This window comes from Apis cerana, linkage group LG10 (assembly GCF_029169275.1).
Source record: "Apis cerana isolate GH-2021 linkage group LG10, AcerK_1.0, whole genome shotgun sequence".
In the NCBI taxonomy this organism is placed as follows: domain Eukaryota; kingdom Metazoa; phylum Arthropoda; class Insecta; order Hymenoptera; family Apidae; genus Apis; species Apis cerana.
This window is the reverse complement of record NC_083861.1, coordinates 5183091-5203455: the sequence shown is the minus strand read 5'-3', so window position 1 is coordinate 5203455 and position 20365 is coordinate 5183091. Positions and strand designations below refer to the sequence as shown.

At 21.8% G+C, this 20365-nt stretch overlaps 5 protein-coding genes across 10 annotated transcripts; 1 reads left to right on the top strand and 4 right to left on the bottom strand.

Annotated features, from left to right (window-relative positions):
* The first annotated feature begins 70 nt into the window (after window positions 1-70).
* LOC107993005 (H/ACA ribonucleoprotein complex non-core subunit NAF1) lies at window positions 71-2791 on the top strand. The gene is made up of 6 exons (XM_017049161.3): window positions 71-859; window positions 955-1213; window positions 1282-1408; window positions 1485-1753; window positions 1831-1976; window positions 2038-2791. Exons 1-6 carry the CDS (start codon window positions 451-453, stop codon window positions 2532-2534), a joined length of 1707 nt encoding a protein of 568 aa, XP_016904650.1. The 5' UTR covers window positions 71-450; the 3' UTR covers window positions 2535-2791.
* On the bottom strand, window positions 2715-3953 carry LOC107993006 (riboflavin kinase). The gene is made up of 4 exons (XM_017049162.3): window positions 3761-3953; window positions 3235-3383; window positions 3058-3160; window positions 2715-2997 (listed from the first exon to the last, which is right to left on the bottom strand). The coding sequence occupies exons 1-4, from the start codon at window positions 3951-3953 to the stop codon at window positions 2894-2896; spliced, it is 549 nt and encodes a 182-aa protein (XP_016904651.2). The 3' UTR covers window positions 2715-2893.
* Window positions 3954-4498: 545 nt separating this feature from the next.
* LOC107993010 (3-oxoacyl-[acyl-carrier-protein] reductase FabG) lies at window positions 4499-6534 on the bottom strand. Its single transcript, XM_017049170.3, has 4 exons — window positions 5893-6534; window positions 5420-5736; window positions 5125-5326; window positions 4499-5024 (listed from the first exon to the last, which is right to left on the bottom strand). Exons 2-4 carry the CDS (start codon window positions 5734-5736, stop codon window positions 4782-4784), a joined length of 762 nt encoding a protein of 253 aa, XP_016904659.1. The 5' UTR covers window positions 5893-6534; the 3' UTR covers window positions 4499-4781.
* LOC107993007 (tetratricopeptide repeat protein 27) lies at window positions 6534-10421 on the bottom strand. The gene is made up of 8 exons (XM_017049163.3): window positions 10281-10421; window positions 9323-10172; window positions 9142-9208; window positions 8749-9081; window positions 8481-8654; window positions 8261-8413; window positions 7431-7592; window positions 6534-7337 (listed from the first exon to the last, which is right to left on the bottom strand). Exons 1-8 carry the CDS (start codon window positions 10357-10359, stop codon window positions 6771-6773), a joined length of 2385 nt encoding a protein of 794 aa, XP_016904652.2. The 5' UTR covers window positions 10360-10421; the 3' UTR covers window positions 6534-6770.
* A 1051-nt stretch (window positions 10422-11472) lies between these two features.
* Window positions 11473-19994, bottom strand: LOC107993008 (uncharacterized). 6 transcript variants are annotated; one of them, XM_017049165.2, is made up of 5 exons: window positions 19375-19994; window positions 14232-14369; window positions 12428-12873; window positions 11987-12152; window positions 11473-11811 (listed from the first exon to the last, which is right to left on the bottom strand). In XM_017049165.2, exons 1-5 carry the CDS (start codon window positions 19384-19386, stop codon window positions 11707-11709), a joined length of 867 nt encoding a protein of 288 aa, XP_016904654.1. In that variant the 5' UTR covers window positions 19387-19994; the 3' UTR covers window positions 11473-11706. The 6 variants fall into 6 exon arrangements, with proteins under 6 accessions (XP_016904654.1, XP_016904653.1, XP_016904658.1 ...); XM_017049164.3 differs by lacking the exon at window positions 19375-19994 and adding an exon at window positions 15918-16254; XM_062080893.1 differs by lacking the exon at window positions 19375-19994 and adding an exon at window positions 15918-16254 and having other exon boundaries at window positions 11658-11894.
* Between the last annotated feature and the right edge of the window lie 371 nt (window positions 19995-20365).

Sequence of the window (20365 nt, the reverse complement as noted above, 5' to 3'; positions counted from 1 at the left end):
AATATCGATTAAAATTAATTTATTAAATTATAAAAAGCAGTTTAAATTTGCATTAGATGAAGATAGAGCAAGATGTTTCTATCCCCATAATTCGTCTGTTTCGTTCTATCTCATTTTCATTTAACAAAAATTTAAATTATAATTTAATAAACAAGTCTAATTAATATTTTTATATTTTATTTATTTTGAAATTTTAAAATCGATCTTTCAAATATATATTATGAATTTACGAATATATTAATATTCTATATATAAGTGTTAAGGTATGATTGTGGATAGCATAACACGCGGTTGATAATGAATGTGTTCTTATAAAATTTATGAAATTCTATAAAAAAAAAAGAATAGAAAGAGTTTTTTGTTTATTAATTAATTGCATTTAAAGTGTAATTTCTTTTTAAAAATTATTATAATTAATCATAACCAGAGAATTTTATAATAAAAATTATAATGGATTCGGATGAGGTTATAATAGAAAAAGTGGTAGAAAATAGAAATTTACACGATGAATTGAAGAAACACATGTTAAATACTGAAAAAAATAATTACGTTTCAAATAATGAAAACTCTTTATTAAAATATAAAGAAAATATTCAAATTAATATTAATGAGACAAGTAAATTTGCAGATAATTCTGAACTAAATATAATTAATAATATAGAAATTAAACAAAATTATAGTGAAATAAATAATCTAATTAGTGAAGAAAAAAATTCAATTATTTCACATATTAATAGAAATGAAGTATTAATCAATGATTCTAATAAAAAACAGGATCATATAACATTTGAAAAATTAAAACATGAAGATAATGATATTCATATTATATGTGAAAAAAATACAGTATCATTAACTCAAAGTAAGGATAGAAAATATTCATTATTTTAATTGAAATTATTTAAATTTTTAATCAAATAATTATTAAATTTTTTATTCTTATTTCTTTTTTATTAGAAAATGATAAAGTATCTTCTCTCGTTAGTATTGCTTTAGAATATGGGAATTCTGATTCAGAAACAGAATATAATTCTGATGAAATAAAATGTGAAAATGACGAAAGTAAATCTTTAAAAGAAATACAAGTACAAACTTATAGGCAAAATAAAGAAGCTTCATCAGATGAAGAAAGTGAAAGTCAAGATGATTCTAGTAGCAGTGATTCTTCTGTAATAATTCAATCAAATGAATCAGATAGTGATGATTGTTTGAGCAAGTAAGTTTATATATATATTATAAGCTTTATACATATCAAATTTTAAAATAATTTTTTATATTTTTTAGAAAAAGTGTAAGAAATAATATAAAAAAACAAAAAAATAATGAAATAAAAAATGAATTAGATGATTTACCTCCTATTGAAGACTTAAAAATTAGTGTACCTGAAGTATTATGCGATCCATTAGGAGAAGTATTTACGAATTCTAAATTAATTTACAAGTATTATTAAATTTAAAATAATATAATGGATTAAATTAAAATTCAAGGTTTCTTGGATGGTAGAACAGTTGGTAGTTGTGAAACCAAAACCTGGTAAACCAACATTAAACTTAGATACAGTTTTATTTGTTGAAAAAGGACAAAGAGCATTAGGTAAAATATTTGATGTCTTTGGAAAAGTGAATGAACCTCATTATTGTATACGTTTTAATAGCTCTAAACATATAAAAGAATGTGACATCAAAGAAGGAATGACTGTTTATTATTGTCCAAATACAGAATATACTTCCTTGGTATTTCTTCATGAATTATTGAAGTAAGTCTAAATAAATAATTTATATAAAATTAATTTATAACAAACTTTATATATTAAATAATTTATAATTATCATAGAATTAAAGGTATTGATGCAAATGCAGATGATCCCCCAGAATTTTCAGATGATGAAGAAGAACGAGCTTATTATGAACAATTAAAAGCAAAACAAGTAAATAATGCTAATCAATCAGATATTCCATCTAAACGAAAACGTATTTCAAGTAAGTTTCTTGTTTAATATCAATATTTAATATTTATGATAATATTTATGTTTTTCCTTAGAACCTAATACTGGTTGGCAATCAAATCATCCATGGAATAGAAATGTACAAAGGCAAAAAAAAGAATTTTATACACGAACAAATAGACAATTTTCTTTTGAAAATCAGTCTCAAACTTTATGGTCACAAGCTTATCAAAATAATAGTGAATCATATGGATATGGAGCATATTCAATGCAACCTATGCAATATATAAATCATAATGTTGGCAGTGCTAATCAAAATTTATATAGTTCACATAATTATTATAGTGAAGATAATAGTACGATATATTTAAATCCTAGAATTCCTTTTACTACAGGTCCAAGAATTTCTCCAGGATACTTAACATTACAAAATCATCCAAATTCTTTTACAAATGTAAGATTCCAATCAACAAATATACCCTGGTTATCACAAATTCCACAAGTTCCTACTCGAATGAAAGTGCCATGGGTATCTTTACCACCACCACCTCCTCCTCCTCCTCCACCAAATACATCATCAGATACTACTTAAGTATCAATAATGGAATAATTATTATTTATATTCTATTTCTTAATTTTTATGTGTATAAATATTATTTTAAAAATATACAATAAAAAATAATTGAATGTATTAAAAATTATATATAATTATATGTATTTGTGTATATATATATATATATATGTATGAACTTGTTTCTTAAAAGAATTCAAATTATCATATTAGAATAATTTATTAATTATATTAGTTATATTTACATTATTTTTTATAATAAACTTTTATTAACAATATTATTCCTTGTGAATTATTTTCGAATATAATAAGAAAACTATGCGCAAAAAATGTACATAGTATTATAATATTAATTAGTATTATTTATAATATTCATAATTTTATTCTTTAAAAAATTGATCATATTTATAAGCAATCATATCAGGTTTCTGTAATTGTTCTTCAGCAAATGCAATATCAGTTTTTATTGCTTTAATTAATTCCTCTAAAATAATAAAAAAAACAATTTAATAAAAAAATCAATTTTGCTATAATTATTATTTACCTTCAGAAGTAAAATTTTTTTCTGGTCGTATATATCCCACAAAAATGGCTTTAATTTGTTTTCCATAAAAATCATTTTCAAATGTATGTATTAGATGTAATTCCTATAATAATGAATTATTGAAAAATAATTAAAAATTTTTATATTATTAAATATTGAATATTTTATAATTCATACCACAGTCTTTTTTTTATTTTTATAAAATGGATTCCAACCAATACTGGCAACCATTTTATAAATTTGTCCATCTATAGAAGCCCATCCATAATAAATTCCAGTATTAAAATCATTAGGTAAATTTTCTACTACGTTATCTTCAAGATTTGCTATAAAAAAATAATTTCATAATTACTTATACATATTAAAAAGTTATATCTTTTATGTATAATTATCAATCTTATTTTACATATATTTTAATTGTAATATAATTTTTTTGTAAGTTTATATTTTATTAATTTTATAGATTAATTTTAATTGGCAATATATTTTTATAAAATTAATTATACTGTTTAATAATTAATACTAAAATTTTTTTAATATATTTCATATATTCGCGCCAATAAACACGTAAAGAATAAAATTATACTTTCTAGTTACATGTAAATATAATTCTAGATTATTTTTAAAACAATTTTAAATTTATAATTTCTTAATTTCAAAATTTCAGAATTCATTAAATAAAAATTAAAATGTTTAATCTTACCCGTAGGTATTCCCAAAGCTTTAGAACCTCTGCCAAAACCTCTAACCACCGATCCCGATAAAAAATACGATAGGTTTTTAGTACACATAATGTATCTTAATATTGCGTCAAATCTGTAACTATGAACATTAATTAACGTTTCATGATATGTAATCTTGAAAGAAGATAAAAAGTTTGTTATATGACGTGGCATGTATATATATATATTGTATAATTCATTTAAATTTATAAAAATTATATAGATTATTTATAACATAAATTAGTTATTATTAAAAATATAATATATAATAATTATATATATAATATTGTTTTTTATAAAATAAAATTTTTATAAAATTATAAATATATCTACAAAAAGTTTGTTCCCAGATTGAAATTGTTTGAACTGCAATTTTTTTTACATGTTTATAAGTTATCCATGCATAATTCTTTTTACTTATATATTATTTTAAAAATTAATTTTTAATAATAAAATTTTTTCAATAAAATATAAATTTATAAAATAAAACATTTTTTATATTATTATTAGATTTGTGTGATTATTTATTTTAATTTTAAATATATTTTTATTTTAAAATAATTAAAATGAAATATTTATTTTAAGTTTATTTATTTTATTGTATAATTAATTTATTTATCTTAATATAACATTATTAATAATATAATGTTTTCAAATTATTAAATAACAAATAGTATAGTAATAATATAAGAATATTCTTATACTACATTGTTCAAAAATCTATTTTTAAGATATTATTTATTAAAAAATAATATTTCTTTACATATTTTTTACCTTATAATTTAATATCTTATTATTAGTATTTCTTATGTATATAATTATATACATAATATATTATTATATATAATATTATTATTATTAGTATTTCTTATGTTTATAGATATTTTTAAAAAAAATATTAGCTTTATAATCTGATAAATGTATTATAGATATGAAAAATGTATTAAAAATTTTAATGAATTTAAAATTACAAACAAAATTATTTTTTGCACAAAATACAATTTAACGAGGACACATAACATGTCTTCCTCCATCAATAGATAAAGTTACACCTGTAATAAAACTAGCATCATCACTTGCTAAATATGCAATTGCTTTTGCAACTTCATTAACATCTCCTGATCGACCAAGAGCATGAGTATTTTTACAATGTTCATAGAAGTTTTTTAGTTCTTCATCTGACATTCCACTATTTTTATGAAGATTTGTTGTTATTACACCAGGATTTACAGCATTAACTCTTACCTATAAATTAAAAAAAATATATAAAATTTATATGAAAACATCAAATATCATTGTATTGAATATAATGAATATATTTAATATATTCTAAAATTATATATACTTGTTTTGGTGCAAGTTCAACAGCCACACATCGTGTAAATTGATCAATTGCTGATTTACTCATACAATATGATAAAACTCCTGGGAAGGATCTTAATCCAACAACACTTGATACATTCACAATATTACCTTTAGTTTGTATTATGTATGGAACAGCCAACATTGTTAAATAATATATTGAACGTACATTTATATTAAAAATTCTAAAACATTTACATGCAAATATTTAACATATTTTATAAAATTAAAAATTAAAATTTCATATTTTTAAGTTGATATAAAAAATAAATATATACCTATCATATTGTTCTAATGAAGTGTTTTCTATGCTGCCATTTTCTAATATACCAGCATTATTAATTAGAATATCTAATTTACCATAATGTTTAATAGTAGATTTAATAATATTTTGAACATCAGTTTCATTAGTCAAATCTCCAGGTATAATTAATGGTTTATTAGATTTACATTGATCAGCTATTTCATTTAATTTTTGTACATTACGACCTGTTATTGATAATAATGCATCAAGTTGTGAAAAATGTATAGCAGTTGCTGCTCCAATGCCAGAACTAGCTCCAGTTATTAATACAACTTTTCCTGCAAATGACATCTAAAAGAAAGGTATTTATTTAGAATAAAATGAATTTACTATTATTATTAAAATAAATTTAAATTATATTTTGCAAATAATACATTATATATACATATGTTATTTTCTAATATTTGAATTCGAATATAATTTGTAAAATATTTTATATGTAATTACCTTTTAATATAAAAGTTATAAAAATCTTTTTTTTTAATTTATATTTTTAAATATTTTTCTATAAAACTTTATATAATTTGTTTATCAAAATTATTACATAAATTTTATTTTATTATTTAAAATTAATTTTAATTGTTGAAGCGAGACTAAATAGTTACCACGTCATGATTCAATATTTATATATCTTATATTATCTTATCTCTCTTATATTATTTATCTTATACGCAGGCTTGCCGTTTTGAAGAAATTAAGGGAAAAATATAATTACTATAATTATAATTATTATAATTACTATAAGTTCGATTATATTATGTTACTGATTAAATAAATAAAAAAGAAGATGGTTATGGTTAGACTTTAGACACGACGCAATATTTGTTTCTTCACTAATTTTGAAAATTTAAATTTTGACACGTTGTGCAACATGTTATAGAATATAGAAAAGAGTAGAAAATATAGTAAAAAATGATAAGAAAAAATAAATAGAAATAAAATTTTTATTTTTAACTATTTGATTCTACGAATAGAAATAAATATATATATTTATAAATTATATTCATAAATTAATTATAAAAAGATTTAATTATAGATATTTTAAACTGTAAAATCAATGATTTCTAATTTTAATTAATTAAAATGAATAAATAATGAAATAAAATTTATTGAAATAAATATAAATATAATATTTGATTATATACATATATAAAACATATTTTTGCAATATATATTTTTTAAATAATTAGAATCTTAAAGAATATTATTAAATTATATTTTTGTAATATTTTTTATACACATACACACGCACGTACGTGAGCTCGCACACAATTGTAGGATTTTTATGTTTTTTAATTAAAAATCAGCTCATTATAATAAAATATTCATGTATTTTTCAATTTTATTTGTTCTAATTTTATTATTATTGTATTTAAATATCTTTCAACTCTATTTAAACATATACAAATCTTATCAATATTCCATTCTTGATCTTTGACTTTTTTTACAATTCCTTGAAGAGATAATTTTGCACTTGCTAATAATGTTTTTTTTTTTTTTAATTCACAATTGGAAGCATATTGTAAATATATTTCTGCTAATATACAACATAATTGTAATATTTTCTCAACTGATTCTTCTTGTAAAAGCCATTTTGAATCTGAAATAGCAATACGATGTGCTTGTTGTAAATATTGTATTGCCTTTTCATTATCAATATCTGTCTTTTTTAAAATAGTAAGTTGTCCATACATCTTCCAAACATCAGAATTATTAGATATAAAAGAAGTAATTCTTCCAAATAATTCTAAAACTTTTGGAAGCAATTTTTGTGCAGAAATTCCATTTGAATCATTTATATTATTTAATACAGCATTAGTAAGTATATCAAGAATTTGAACATCTAAATGATGAGTTTTCAAATCTAAAATACGGTGATAACATCGAATTACCTAAAAAAATTAAATATAAATCATTAAAAAAATATATTTTAAAAAATAATTTAATTTTGTTTCTATTTTAATATTATATAAATATATTCATACTTCTGAAAAATGTCGCAAATCAATGCTCACTATCATTAAATTATCCCAAATTTGCCATTGATCATAATTACATTTTATAGCATCTTGAAGAGATTTCCAAGCTTTTATTTTATCACCTAATTTTATATAAGCTTTTGCCAAATTATTCCATGCTTCAAATGTCTGTAACCAAATTGTAAAATTATGTAATATATGATATAATATAATATAAATATAATAAAATTGTAAATAGTATAATATATAATATTACTAATATTACTAATATATAATAATTAAAATAATAAAGTCATATTAATGAAAAAATAATAAATTTTTTTAATACAAAAGAAAATTATAATGTATTTGTATATTTAATTTTTAAATTATTTGAATTTTATGTAGATATTAAAAATTATTATATAGTGCATTAGTTTTTTATATTTTTCTAAATATTTGCCAAAAGTTTGTATATTAAAATTTGATTTACATTTACATAACGTCTTTTATTCGAAAATTTATTAAATTTAATAAAAATTATATAATATAATAAATTATATATTTATATTATTATAACATTTATTTTAAAATAAATATTTTCCACAAGAATAATTGCATTTTATATCAGATTAAAGATATAAATTATTTTACTTTATATTTACTTTATCTTTACTTATATTGATTATATATTGATTTATATTGATTTCTAATTTTAGATAAAAGAAAAATTTCATTGTCAACTTTAAATTCTATCTTCATAAAATGAATTTATTATTAATACAAAATTTATATATAAAATTTGAAATTATTTATTTTATCGAAAAATGTAATTTTTTTATTAATTCAATACAAACCGTTTGTTCTAAAGCACAATAATGTTTATATGCTGTTACTGCTAATTTCCAATCTTCTGTTTCTAAGGCTGCAAATCCAAGTCTTATCCATACATGTTCTTGAATATTATTTAATTCAACTGATAATTTTAAATGTGGTATAGCTTCTTTGTACTAAAAAATAAAATATATAATAAAATAATTAAATTAATATAAAAAAAATTTGCATTTATATACTTACATTTTGTTTTTTAAAATAAAAAAATCCCCAATGTCTTTGAACTATACTACTTTTTTCATTAGACAATTTCCATGCTGTCTCATAATGATTAGGATCCTGAGTTGCATCACCTAATAAACACCATAATTGAACTGATGGCTTTTTAGATAATTCTTGATGAATAATTTCTATTGCCTAAAATTATTAATAAAATATAAATTAATTTATTTCATATATATATATATATATATATATAATAAAAAAGATGATATGAATTAAAAAAATATACTTTATGTTTCAGATTTATTATATTGTAACAAGCAATAACTTCTTCCCAAAGTTTAAGTTTCAAGAAAACATCTAAAGCTCCCTTTACTAATCCAAGACTTAACATCAATTGTGCATACGTTTGTTCTAAAACCCAAATTGGCTTAAGACCACTAGCAAAAAATAAGTCCATTCTATTTGCAACAGAAACTTCTGTTTTATTTAATTCATGTATTAAATATTCTATTTGCATCATTGATCGTTCAACAGTTCGTTTATCTCCAGATTCCAAAGAACATCGATTATAAAGAGATGCCATTTTTAAAGACCAATTTCTTGTATTATTTATTACAACCTATTGAAGAATTTTCTTCATTCATAATGAATTGAACAATTGATATGATATGATACTTACAGTTAAATAAGGTATTATTTCTTCATCTGTTAATTTATCTTTTGGTTGTGATAGTTGCAACTGAATACTAATAAAAATAAAAATTGTAATAAAACGTAATTTTTTTCTTATGATAATATTATGATATAATAAACACATTGATATATTAAACATATTTAACAAATATAAAATATATTCTTACTATTTTGCTAATATTATAGTTTCTTCTACAGCTCCTATTTGTACATTTGCTATATTTTCTGAAAATTCAATATGTTCTAATCTAATTTCATCATTTAAATCCAATGATTTTGGTAAATTTTCACAACATCTAAAAAAAAATTGTTTTTTTTCCAAATTTATTCTTAAAAACAATTGCGCCTTTTCTTTTTGATATTTTGTACGTTTTCCCAATGCACCTTCCAAATCTAAACTTAATTTTGCTTTTTCCTGAGCAAGTTTAATATATTTTTCTGAATTATGAATTCTTCTATAATAAAAATAAAATTGTGCAGCTTCAATATAAAATAATGTTTCACAATGAATATTTTCTTGCAAGAGTTGCAAATTATTGATTTTATCAATTAATTGTTCAGTTTCATCAAATATCATACCAGAACTTTCATTTAATATTAGCTGATTTATAAAATTTGCTCTAAATAACCACCATATACAACTTTTGTAAATATTTTGTAAGATATCATTGGAAAATATTATTTTTGAAAGATAAAGAAGGTCTAACATTTTAACATTTGCATTGCATTCGTCATATAAAGATAAATCTTTAAATATATTTTCATTTTTAATATTTTGCCATTCAATGTTTTTTTCAACTTGTGGACCTGTCCAATTGCACTGAATAAAATATAATAAAGAAGCTATACCAGTGCAAAGCCAAGAATCATATAAATCTGTTTTTTCTATATTTTTATGTATTATCTCGGAATCATAATTGCTACATTCTTGAATTAGATTTGAAAATAATTTATTATTTATTACATCTTCGTATTTTCCACTTAATATATTTTGTACACAAATAGGTAAATCACAAACTGAAATAAATAAAATTAAAACAATATTTACTTAAAATATATATATAATAGAATATAACCTAATTCAATATGTAAATATATTCTAAAATTATTCCAATTATCAATTACCATCATTTTTTACGAAATTGATTAATAATAAAATTTCAGTTTCTTTATTTATTATTTTATTTACATCTGGAATATTCATTGTTATAATATGTCACTTAAGAACACGTGAAAAAATATATACATGAATAATACAAGACTAAAATAAAAGAGCAAGGAGAATACTTTCTTCGATTGCTCCGATACATGTGTTGTATAGAATTCTTAACATGGAGGATAAAATTTAACCTTATTTTTATATTATAAAGCATTTATATAAAGTTACTAAATTTAAGGATTCATTCTAAGAAAAATAAATATGCAAAAATATTAATTGAGGTTTATTTATAAAATTTTTGTATTTGTGTATATATATATATATATATAAAACAATAAAAAAATTATAACAATAAAAAACAATAGAAAAGTTATATAATAATTTTTTTATTGTTTTAATTTTTATTTCTTAAATTTTACTTATTGTTGTGCATTTGAAAATCTTGTATGTTTTATAAATAGATTAGATTATATGTATAATCTAATCTAATATATTTATTTATTTATTTATATAATATGAAAATTACATTAATACTTGTTATTAATTTTTTATATTTCTATACATTTAAAATTTTAATATTTGTGAAACAGTTTCTGTAAATAGAATATGATATATTTATATAAATTTATATAATAAATTTATATATTTATATAAAAAAAATATGTTTCTTTTTATATTATATATTTTATTTTCATTTAAAACAAATATTTTTAATACATTTTAAATAGTTTATTTAAAATCAAAAAAATAAAACAAAAAAAAATTTTAAAATATATATCTTATTAACCACATAATGCACATAATTGTATAAACTATTTTTTTATTATTATTATTGGAACTATACTATCACATATGCAACATATGTAAATAAATTGAATGCACACAATTATTCTTTACAATTAATTAAGTACATAACATTCTTGTTTATAAGATTATTAATATATATTATATACCATATTTTAAAGAAAATTTTTAGAATTATGGATTCAGTCATTTTTGTATGATTATATAATAACAGATATATTACAATTAATCAGTAGATATATTAAATATATGTGCTTGTAATACTTAATAATATTTTTTATCCCTATACAAGAAAAAGATAATTTTTTTCATGTAGCTAATTTTTTTAATACTGAAAGCATTTAAAAAAAAATATTAAATATAATATACGTTTATTCAGGTAAATCAGTTTTGAATAAATATCTATCTTAATATTAAATAAATTAATTTAAAAGTTTGATAAGTGAATAAATCCAATAATATGTATTAGCATATATGTTTCAATTATTTTATAAAATTTTGATGTTTATACCATTTTGAAATATTTTTAAAAAATGATATAAAAAGATAAACATTAATAATTTATTTTTTACAAAATAATCCAGTTTTTCAGAAATTTAAATCATTTTCGTTGTTATTGTCATTAGATTCCTTTTTTGCAGCTATCAAATTTTCCCATTGCGCGATGAGAGTGCTTCTACGTCGTGGATTAGGCTATTTAATACAATTAAATAATTATCATTGATTCATCATTGGTCGAAAATATGGATACATAGATAATATTTCAATTTTATTTGCTATTTAATAAAGACAGATAATTAACGATCGGTAAATAAATAAATTATACAAATATTAATATTAAAAATATATATATTAGTTTTATTAGTACCTTGTGTTTTCCTTTAGTTTCTTTTTCTATTTCGTCTTCATTTAAAGTATTTGTTGAAGTACCGCTTCTTAATGAGTTTGAGCCATCATAAATATCGGAATCGTTATCATTTCCAATATCTAAAAGATTTGGTTGAGATTTAGCCAACATCTGTGATCGCATTAATCTAAAAATCCATATAATTATATATTATTTTGTGAAATAAGAAAAATATAAATTACTTATATTACTATTAATATAATAATTTATCTCAATGATATATTCAATCCAATAAAAATATATGATTAAAAATAATATTATAGATATATTATAGATATATTATAAATATATATAAATATATTATAAATTATATTAATATAAATAGTATTAAAATTTAAATATAACAAATTATAAAATATTCATATACTATCATTTAACTGTAAAAACATAAATTAAAGTTACCTAAGCTCATTTTCTCGTTCTTTCATTTCATGTAATTCCTTTTGAATTTTTTCTTCTACAGGCACATATCCTTTTCTAATAGGAGGTTTTTTAGGTTCATTGTCCGGTTCAAGTTGAATTTCCAAATTTCTATTAAAAGCCTTGATACTCAATGGATTAAGTGTGATATTGGGTGATGAAGGTGGTGTTAACGTATCATTATCTATAGATTTTGGTTTGTAAATTTTTCCACGAGTTGCCAGAAACCTATGCATCAGCCCTTTTTGACTAGGTGCCGTTGCGAAACGCAAAGGTGTTGGAGTGGTGCGACTAGATATCACTCCATTCGTCATCTTTGGCGTTAAAGGCGGTGTAGATGGTGTTAAACTAATAGCTTCTAGAATTTGTGGAGTAGACGTTGTTCTCTTCAATTTTCCTGAGACCAAAGCTTGTGGCATACGTCGTACCTAATAAACAAAATTTTTATTGTTTTAATTATATATATTAGATATTATATATTATATTATATATTATATATATTCGTTTTGTTATTACATAAATTGTTGTAATTAAAATTGCTACAATTAAAAGTATAATTAAAAACAGCAAATAATACATTTCACTTGATTACAAGAGAACCTGAACAAGTGAAATCCAAATGAACTCTTTCGTGTAAAATATTTTCAAAAAATAAAAGTATTTACCTGAATATAAAAAGATCGAAATGACCTTTGTAATACGCTATCTATTTGCAGCTATCAATTATACGAGAGCATATTTTAAGTATTATCAGCGCAACACAATAATTACGTTACAAAAAAATGTTTCATGGTAAACGGCATTACATTTAATATATATATCAGTAGATAAAATATTTTCATAGAAATTCTGATTGTATTGTAAAAATTAAATGCAACCGGCTTTGCGAAATAAACGTGCACACTATCGTATTCTATAGCAATTACTTTAAACTTTTATTAATAAACGTAAAGTATATAAAGCCGCGCAATCATATCCATGTTTGCGTTTTTATTTATATTATTAAAATATCACTAATTTAATGAAAAAAATTTATTATTTAAAATAATTTATTATAGTAATTTGAGTCAATGATATTCATTACATTTTGCATACTGTTTTTATAATTCACTATTTTTTGCAGAGAACATAAAATTGCATAAAATTCCTATAAAATAATAATGTCAGATACATTATAGATCGATTTATAATAAAATTAGTATTCATTTAATCGATGAATATCGATAATAAATTTTTGTGCTTATTTTTATTTAAAAAAAAAAATAAAAAAAATGATTAACCTGCTTCTTATTGTGTAAATCATTAAAATTGAGACTTCTGATAAAGAAAATGATACATGTTTTAACTTACTTAATGATATTTTTAAATATATATGACATCAAATTAATTTTTTTATTTAAAAATTAAAAATTTTTAAATTTTATGTGCATACATATATATTATTTTCTTCCAATATATATATATATATATATATAATTTATACAATAATTTTTAATTTTCTTTCAATTTATAGGTATCAGATTTTATTTTTCATTGATTCTCATCACGTATATAATAAGATTGATACAATGCATCGTGAATCATTAAATCTGTGATTGCATGTTTAATTACCCTTGTTCCTCATGAATAGCTCTAAGTCATACGATGCATTTCATTCTTATAAGGATTACATCCATTTACTCTTTCTTTCTTTCGTTCAACGACCTTGAACATGGTCGACATGAATGTATACATATATATATATATATATATATATATATATATATACATGAAATTTTAAACGTACCTTGGAATCCACCGTCTCGTGGGACGTGGTCTTAATGCTACCCACGTTTCTGAGCTCGTGCTCTCTCTCTGTGACCTCTTCGATCTCCTTTTGTATTCTGTCCGTTGCCTTCTTCAACTGCTCCAACCTGTGCTCCGCCTGTAACAAAATGGAATCATGTTAGTATGAATTTTATCTTCCATGAATAAAAATATGAAAAATGGAAAAAATTAAAAAAAGTAAATAAAAAAAAATAAAAATTAAAATCTAATTTCTTTTCTCCGTTGATTTATCTCGATTTGTCACATGTTTCTTTAAATGTCAAATAAAGCGAAAACAATGGATGAACGTCCTTCGTATCTTCTCGATTTTTCCAACCAAGGATTCACGACACATACAGACTCATATAATTATATCTGATGTTTCAAATTGTTAAATTAATGATGATGCAATCTGATCTATGAATCTTATTTCTAATTTCAACGCAAATCGTGTGATTAGTTTAAATACAGGTCTCTGAATGTCTCTGTGGTCTACAAATCTTTCTGTTATGCGAATAGTGATTCTTGATTCTTCTTCGTGTAAGAGAAAAAGAGAACGAGAAAAAAATTAAGATGGAAAAAAAAAATACAAACCACGAAGCGAATCAAATTCCAGGCTACTTTGCGTCGAACGTCTGCGCTAACGGGAAGCGAATTCCAGAAAACTAGCCACGACTACTATAGGATTAACCTGTTCTTTCGCCGATATAATCCATCAAAACTCTTATAATACGCTTTTAGGCAAAGTAATTAAATTTTTTTTACGAGAACAAATATACACTATTAACTTCGTTTGTTTGCACAAGTTGCGTCGTGCGAAATGGATCGGTCTCCTTTTACGAACGCAATTTAACAAACTGTTATTGTTTCCGCATTTACTTATACTTTCGAAATTCTGTAAATTCAAACATGCACTACCAGTCACGTGTGCCGCTTTGTACACTTTTGTAATAACAGTACGCAAGCTTTATCAAAGCGTAGTAAATGATTAATGATAAATTTATAATCAGAAGTTTTTTTAAGAAATCAATAGATTATATATTTAAATTATTTATTAAAAATAACGGATTATATTTATTATCTATTAATAATAGATTATAATTAAATAATATTAAATAAGACACATAATTTACCGGCTTACATTGATTTTAGATATTACTATTTGAATTAATCTTTTATCAATTTAGAAATATTTTTTTTTATTCTAATTATATTATTTATCAATAATCTTTTTTTCTGCACAATCAAACTGTGCATAATATGCTATAATAAAATTTTACAAGTTACAAATATGATATTTATAAATTCTTTTATATAATAATAAAAATTTAATAAATACAAAATTTAATTAATAAAAAATTTCAAAAGTTTTTTAAAAAATTCTAACAAAATTATAAAATTAAAAAAAAGAATCTATAATCTATATTATATATATTCATTATATATTCATTAATATCATTAATTATTAAGTTATTGTTTAATAGAATCCTAAAAATAAAGTTTTTTCTTATAACAAAATATTTTATAAATTTAAAACTTACGAATTTATAAATATCAATTAACATATTTATATTTTAGTATATGTACATATAATTGGAATAATTATACGGAATTAAATAACTAAAAACTTTGGTAATAATAATTTCGTAATAAAATTACAACTTACTGAAAACAAACAAGCATTTGAATACATTTCAGTAGTCTATGTTTTTGAAAACGTTTCTCATTAAAGAAAAGAAAAAGAAAACAAATTATCGTTTTTCTTTCAATATTTCTTTAAATCTTCACTTCACTTTCTTAACAAAAAAAAAAAAAGAAAAAGTAGAAATATTTCTCTCATTAACTAATTTATTTTATGTGACACTATATTATTTAAATCACTTCCATGTTATTTAACACATTATAAATCAAAATCGTTTTTTCAGCTTAGTAATTCTCGCAATGTTAAAAATAACATGAAACAATGCGAAACGTTTCATTGAATTTGTTGCTACGCATACTTTTATCTGGTCTTTTTTAATCAGATTTTATCAATTGGTATCGCGATCGATAACTATCCTTTGATTTTATATTGTGTTATTGAAAAATAAAAACATTTACCATCGATTTTAATATATAAATGGAAATTTAATTGAAAATATCATAATATTTTAAACTAAAAGATCCGTAGATCGAAATCAAGGTCGATATTGTTGTCAATCGATCATTCAATGATAATGCGCAATGAATTTCATTTAAATGATTATTCTCTGTGATTTAAATATTTCATAGCAATAATAACAATAATCCTTATATGAAAAAATTCTTGATTTGATAATAAGATTTACATATAATTTATATTATTAATTTATAATATATCGAACATTTGTTTATATAAATAATTGTTTCTAAAAATAATAATTGATTAAGATCGAAGTAATTTTCAATAACTTTTTATAAAATCATTCAATATATACGAAATTTATTATTGAAAAATATCAATCATAACAATTGTACAATATATACATTGTTAAATGCAATATTATTTTTGTTTCAAAAATTTTAATCATTTTTATCATTCGAACAATTCTCACGCGTGATAAAATTTCATTGAATACAGATCATAGAAAAGAGACACGCATTCATAATTAGACTTTTTTTGGATTCAATGTACGATTTCACAACTTCATTGTACTTCCTGAATAATGAAGTTCGGCCAATAAATCATTGGATCGTTTGAATCTTCCTGAGATTCCTCAAATTCAACTTGCACGGATTACACGCAATTTATTTTCTATTTTTTGGTATGTCCAAAAGGAAGAATGGAGCTTTAGCTCTTTCGTGGTTGGCAGAAGGAAGTAAGTTCGCTCAGGTGTTTCACCCGCACTTCCGCGTAGGAACCAAATATTACTGAAACGAGTTCTTGAAGGGTTTCCAGGTGAGCAGCTGTAGCTGGTCAGCAATCTGGAATGCTGCTCATTGAAAACTAAATGGCATGGCTAGTATGGTTGTTTAACTGTAACCCGTGCTTGTTTCCTTTCTAAAAAAAATGGGCCAACGATCATCTTCTTGCTTTTCTTTTTTTCTTAAAATATATACATAATCGCTCATCATTGCTTTCATTTGCATCGATGATCGATTTAAAATTTCTTTTTGTCAATATACACTTGATTTCGATAAATTTTGAGATTACACGATCTATTCATAATAATAAATATAATAATGACGATATATATAATTTATTAGACAAGAATCATTAATAATTATTTACTGAAATATAAGATACTTTTAATAAACTCATGTGATATATCTATTCTTCCTACTTGAAATAATACAACTACTTAAGAAAAGAAGTTTTTTATAAAATAAATTAGTTTATAAAATTATAAGATAATAATAAGATAGAATACATAACTGTATACATTTTAAATATATGTATTTAAATATATATAATATAATAATATAATTTAAACAAATTGTAATTGTAAAAAATTTTAATAGTTTTTGAAAAAAAAATGATTTTGAACAAACAATGCTCAAGTAGCATTATCGATGGATTTTATTTGTTGGTATTATCATCAAGATCGCTGAAAGCGCAACAGCTGTTTCAATTTCTCATACCTGACGTTGAAACATCTGTCGAATCGTTTTAGAAATAAGACTAACCGTGCTATGATCAACAATGACCCACATACCTTATATGCAATTAAATTAAATAGCATTGATAAAGTGAAGAAATGTATGAAGTATATGAAACTTTTTTAATGCAATAATTACGCTCCATGGAAATTATTAATCATTCAAACTGTGGCTAATTTGTAAGAATATTATATATAGAAAAATTTTTTCCTTCTCGATCATAGATTACATAATTTGTGTAAAAAATCAATTGGATATAGATATAGATATGCATATTGAAAAAATGCACGATACCGGTTTCCCCATGTACAAATGGAAATCCATCGCGAATTACCAGTTATTTTTACAGTTTGCATTTGGATTACTTTTGTCCACAATCTCATCGTCGTTGTTAAGAATCATTTTCGTCGAATTCCACAATATCCGTATTAAAAATATTTGAAATATTTCCAAAAATTTTTACAGAAGATTTTTATCTCTATCTTTGATAATGGTATTTATTAATTATTATTAATATTTATTATAATATCATATATATAATTCATAATTATAATTTATATAATATCATAATTTTCAATTTTTAATTTTCAAAATTAAAAGATAATAAAAAAAATTAAATTAAATTTTGTTTTAATGGTTATTTGGAGCATAATAATTTATAAATATTATTGATTATTAATTATAAATGTTATTTTACAATTATTTATTTTATATATTAGTTAGGTATTTAATTAAACCATTTGATCTAATATCAAAATATTTATTTATAAATAAAAAATAAATAAAAATTGAAGATAAATTTAATTATGTCTGTTTGTATAAAATATTTCAATTTAACTAGAAATGAATAGAATAATAACTTTAATTACAAGTTCAAATATTTTACATAATTTAATTATATTAAATGCTGTTAAAAAAATATATTATTTTATTGAATTAAAATATTGAACTTTCTGTAAAAGATCATCAATCATCATTTGAATATTTAAAAATCGCGTATGATTTGATTTGAATAGTCGTTCGACCAGTCTTTCGAGAGCAACATGCTAACACGTGAATTCATTTTTCATTTAGATAAACTACTTTCAAATATAGATGAAACGATTCTATTCAAATTGTCCAATTAAATAAAATCAAGTATCGTCACATCTTTTTCAATATACTTTCTTGAATAATTAATTCATTAATTCACTTGAAATAGCGAGTTGCAATTGGTGGTATGCAATTGATAATGAAAGACATAAATCAGATCTGTCCATGAAAGAAATCAGAAATTTCATTCATGTTTCTTTATTTAATCATTTAAAAATACTATTTTGATCAATTCAAATCATAATTTTTGTCATCATATAGAATATGGATACAAATATCGATCATTTAAGTATGGAACCTATTTTAACATAATAAAAACGTTAATTCTATACTATTGATTCGTACGAATATTTTAATCAAATACGTAAACAATATGAAAAAATTTTCCTCTTAGTATATTGCACTAAACTTACCTCCATTTTCATCGTTGCCACTAACGAAATAATGCAATGAAAATCGAACACCAACTAAACTTTCGTTATATGCGTTTTTTCGATTACCAAACTCAAGTCACGAATTCGATCGTTTATCTGTTCAGGTGTTAACATTCGGAGCTATTATCATGAAATTACGTCACATTGTTAGATCTCTTTTTCTTTCAAATATGTATCTCCCGCCGAAAAGTTCTAAAAAAATTGTTTAATTCGACGCCAAAAAATTCAAATCGATCTTTTCCGCTAACGATCTAAAAAATCCAACTTCAATTACGATCACGCACAACAGCACCAAGTCAAATCTTCTTAATGTGAATATAACTCGAAGGCTTTGTAGTAGCTTGATCGATTCCCATGAGGTAATCTCGAGTCGGAGCACAAGAGAGAAATCTCACGTGATCTACGAGATGCAAGAACGTGAATCGCGTCTGCCACAAAGACTCGACTTTGAGATACAACTAACTAGATTGGTCGAGGAAAAATGAAATAAGAAACCGGTATATATTATTGTGAGACTTGACAATGACAACAATTCGACTTCAGTTTCGAAATTAATTCCTGAAGCACGTTCATTCTTCTTTTCTAATCAGATGTTCCTGCAATTTTCGAGACCAAATAATTATAATTGAGATACAGTTGAACTCCACTCAACGACTGCCATTTTATCTGTGACCTTGTTCCTCGACCGTTCTCCGAACAAAAGCAACAGAGCCGAACCGCGTTACATCCGATCTTTTTCGTTTCATTTTATCATGTGTATAAATTTTCTTCCGTAATTTTAATCATAATTTACATATTTTACTTAAATTCTTTTTTATATTTTTGATTTTTTAAAAACAACCAAGTCATTGTAACAATATATTTATTTTTAAATTATATATATTTATTTTTGAAATAATAATAATAATAACAATCAATGATTATATTTTTCTAACATAAATAATTTTTTTTATTATTTATTTGTTTAAAA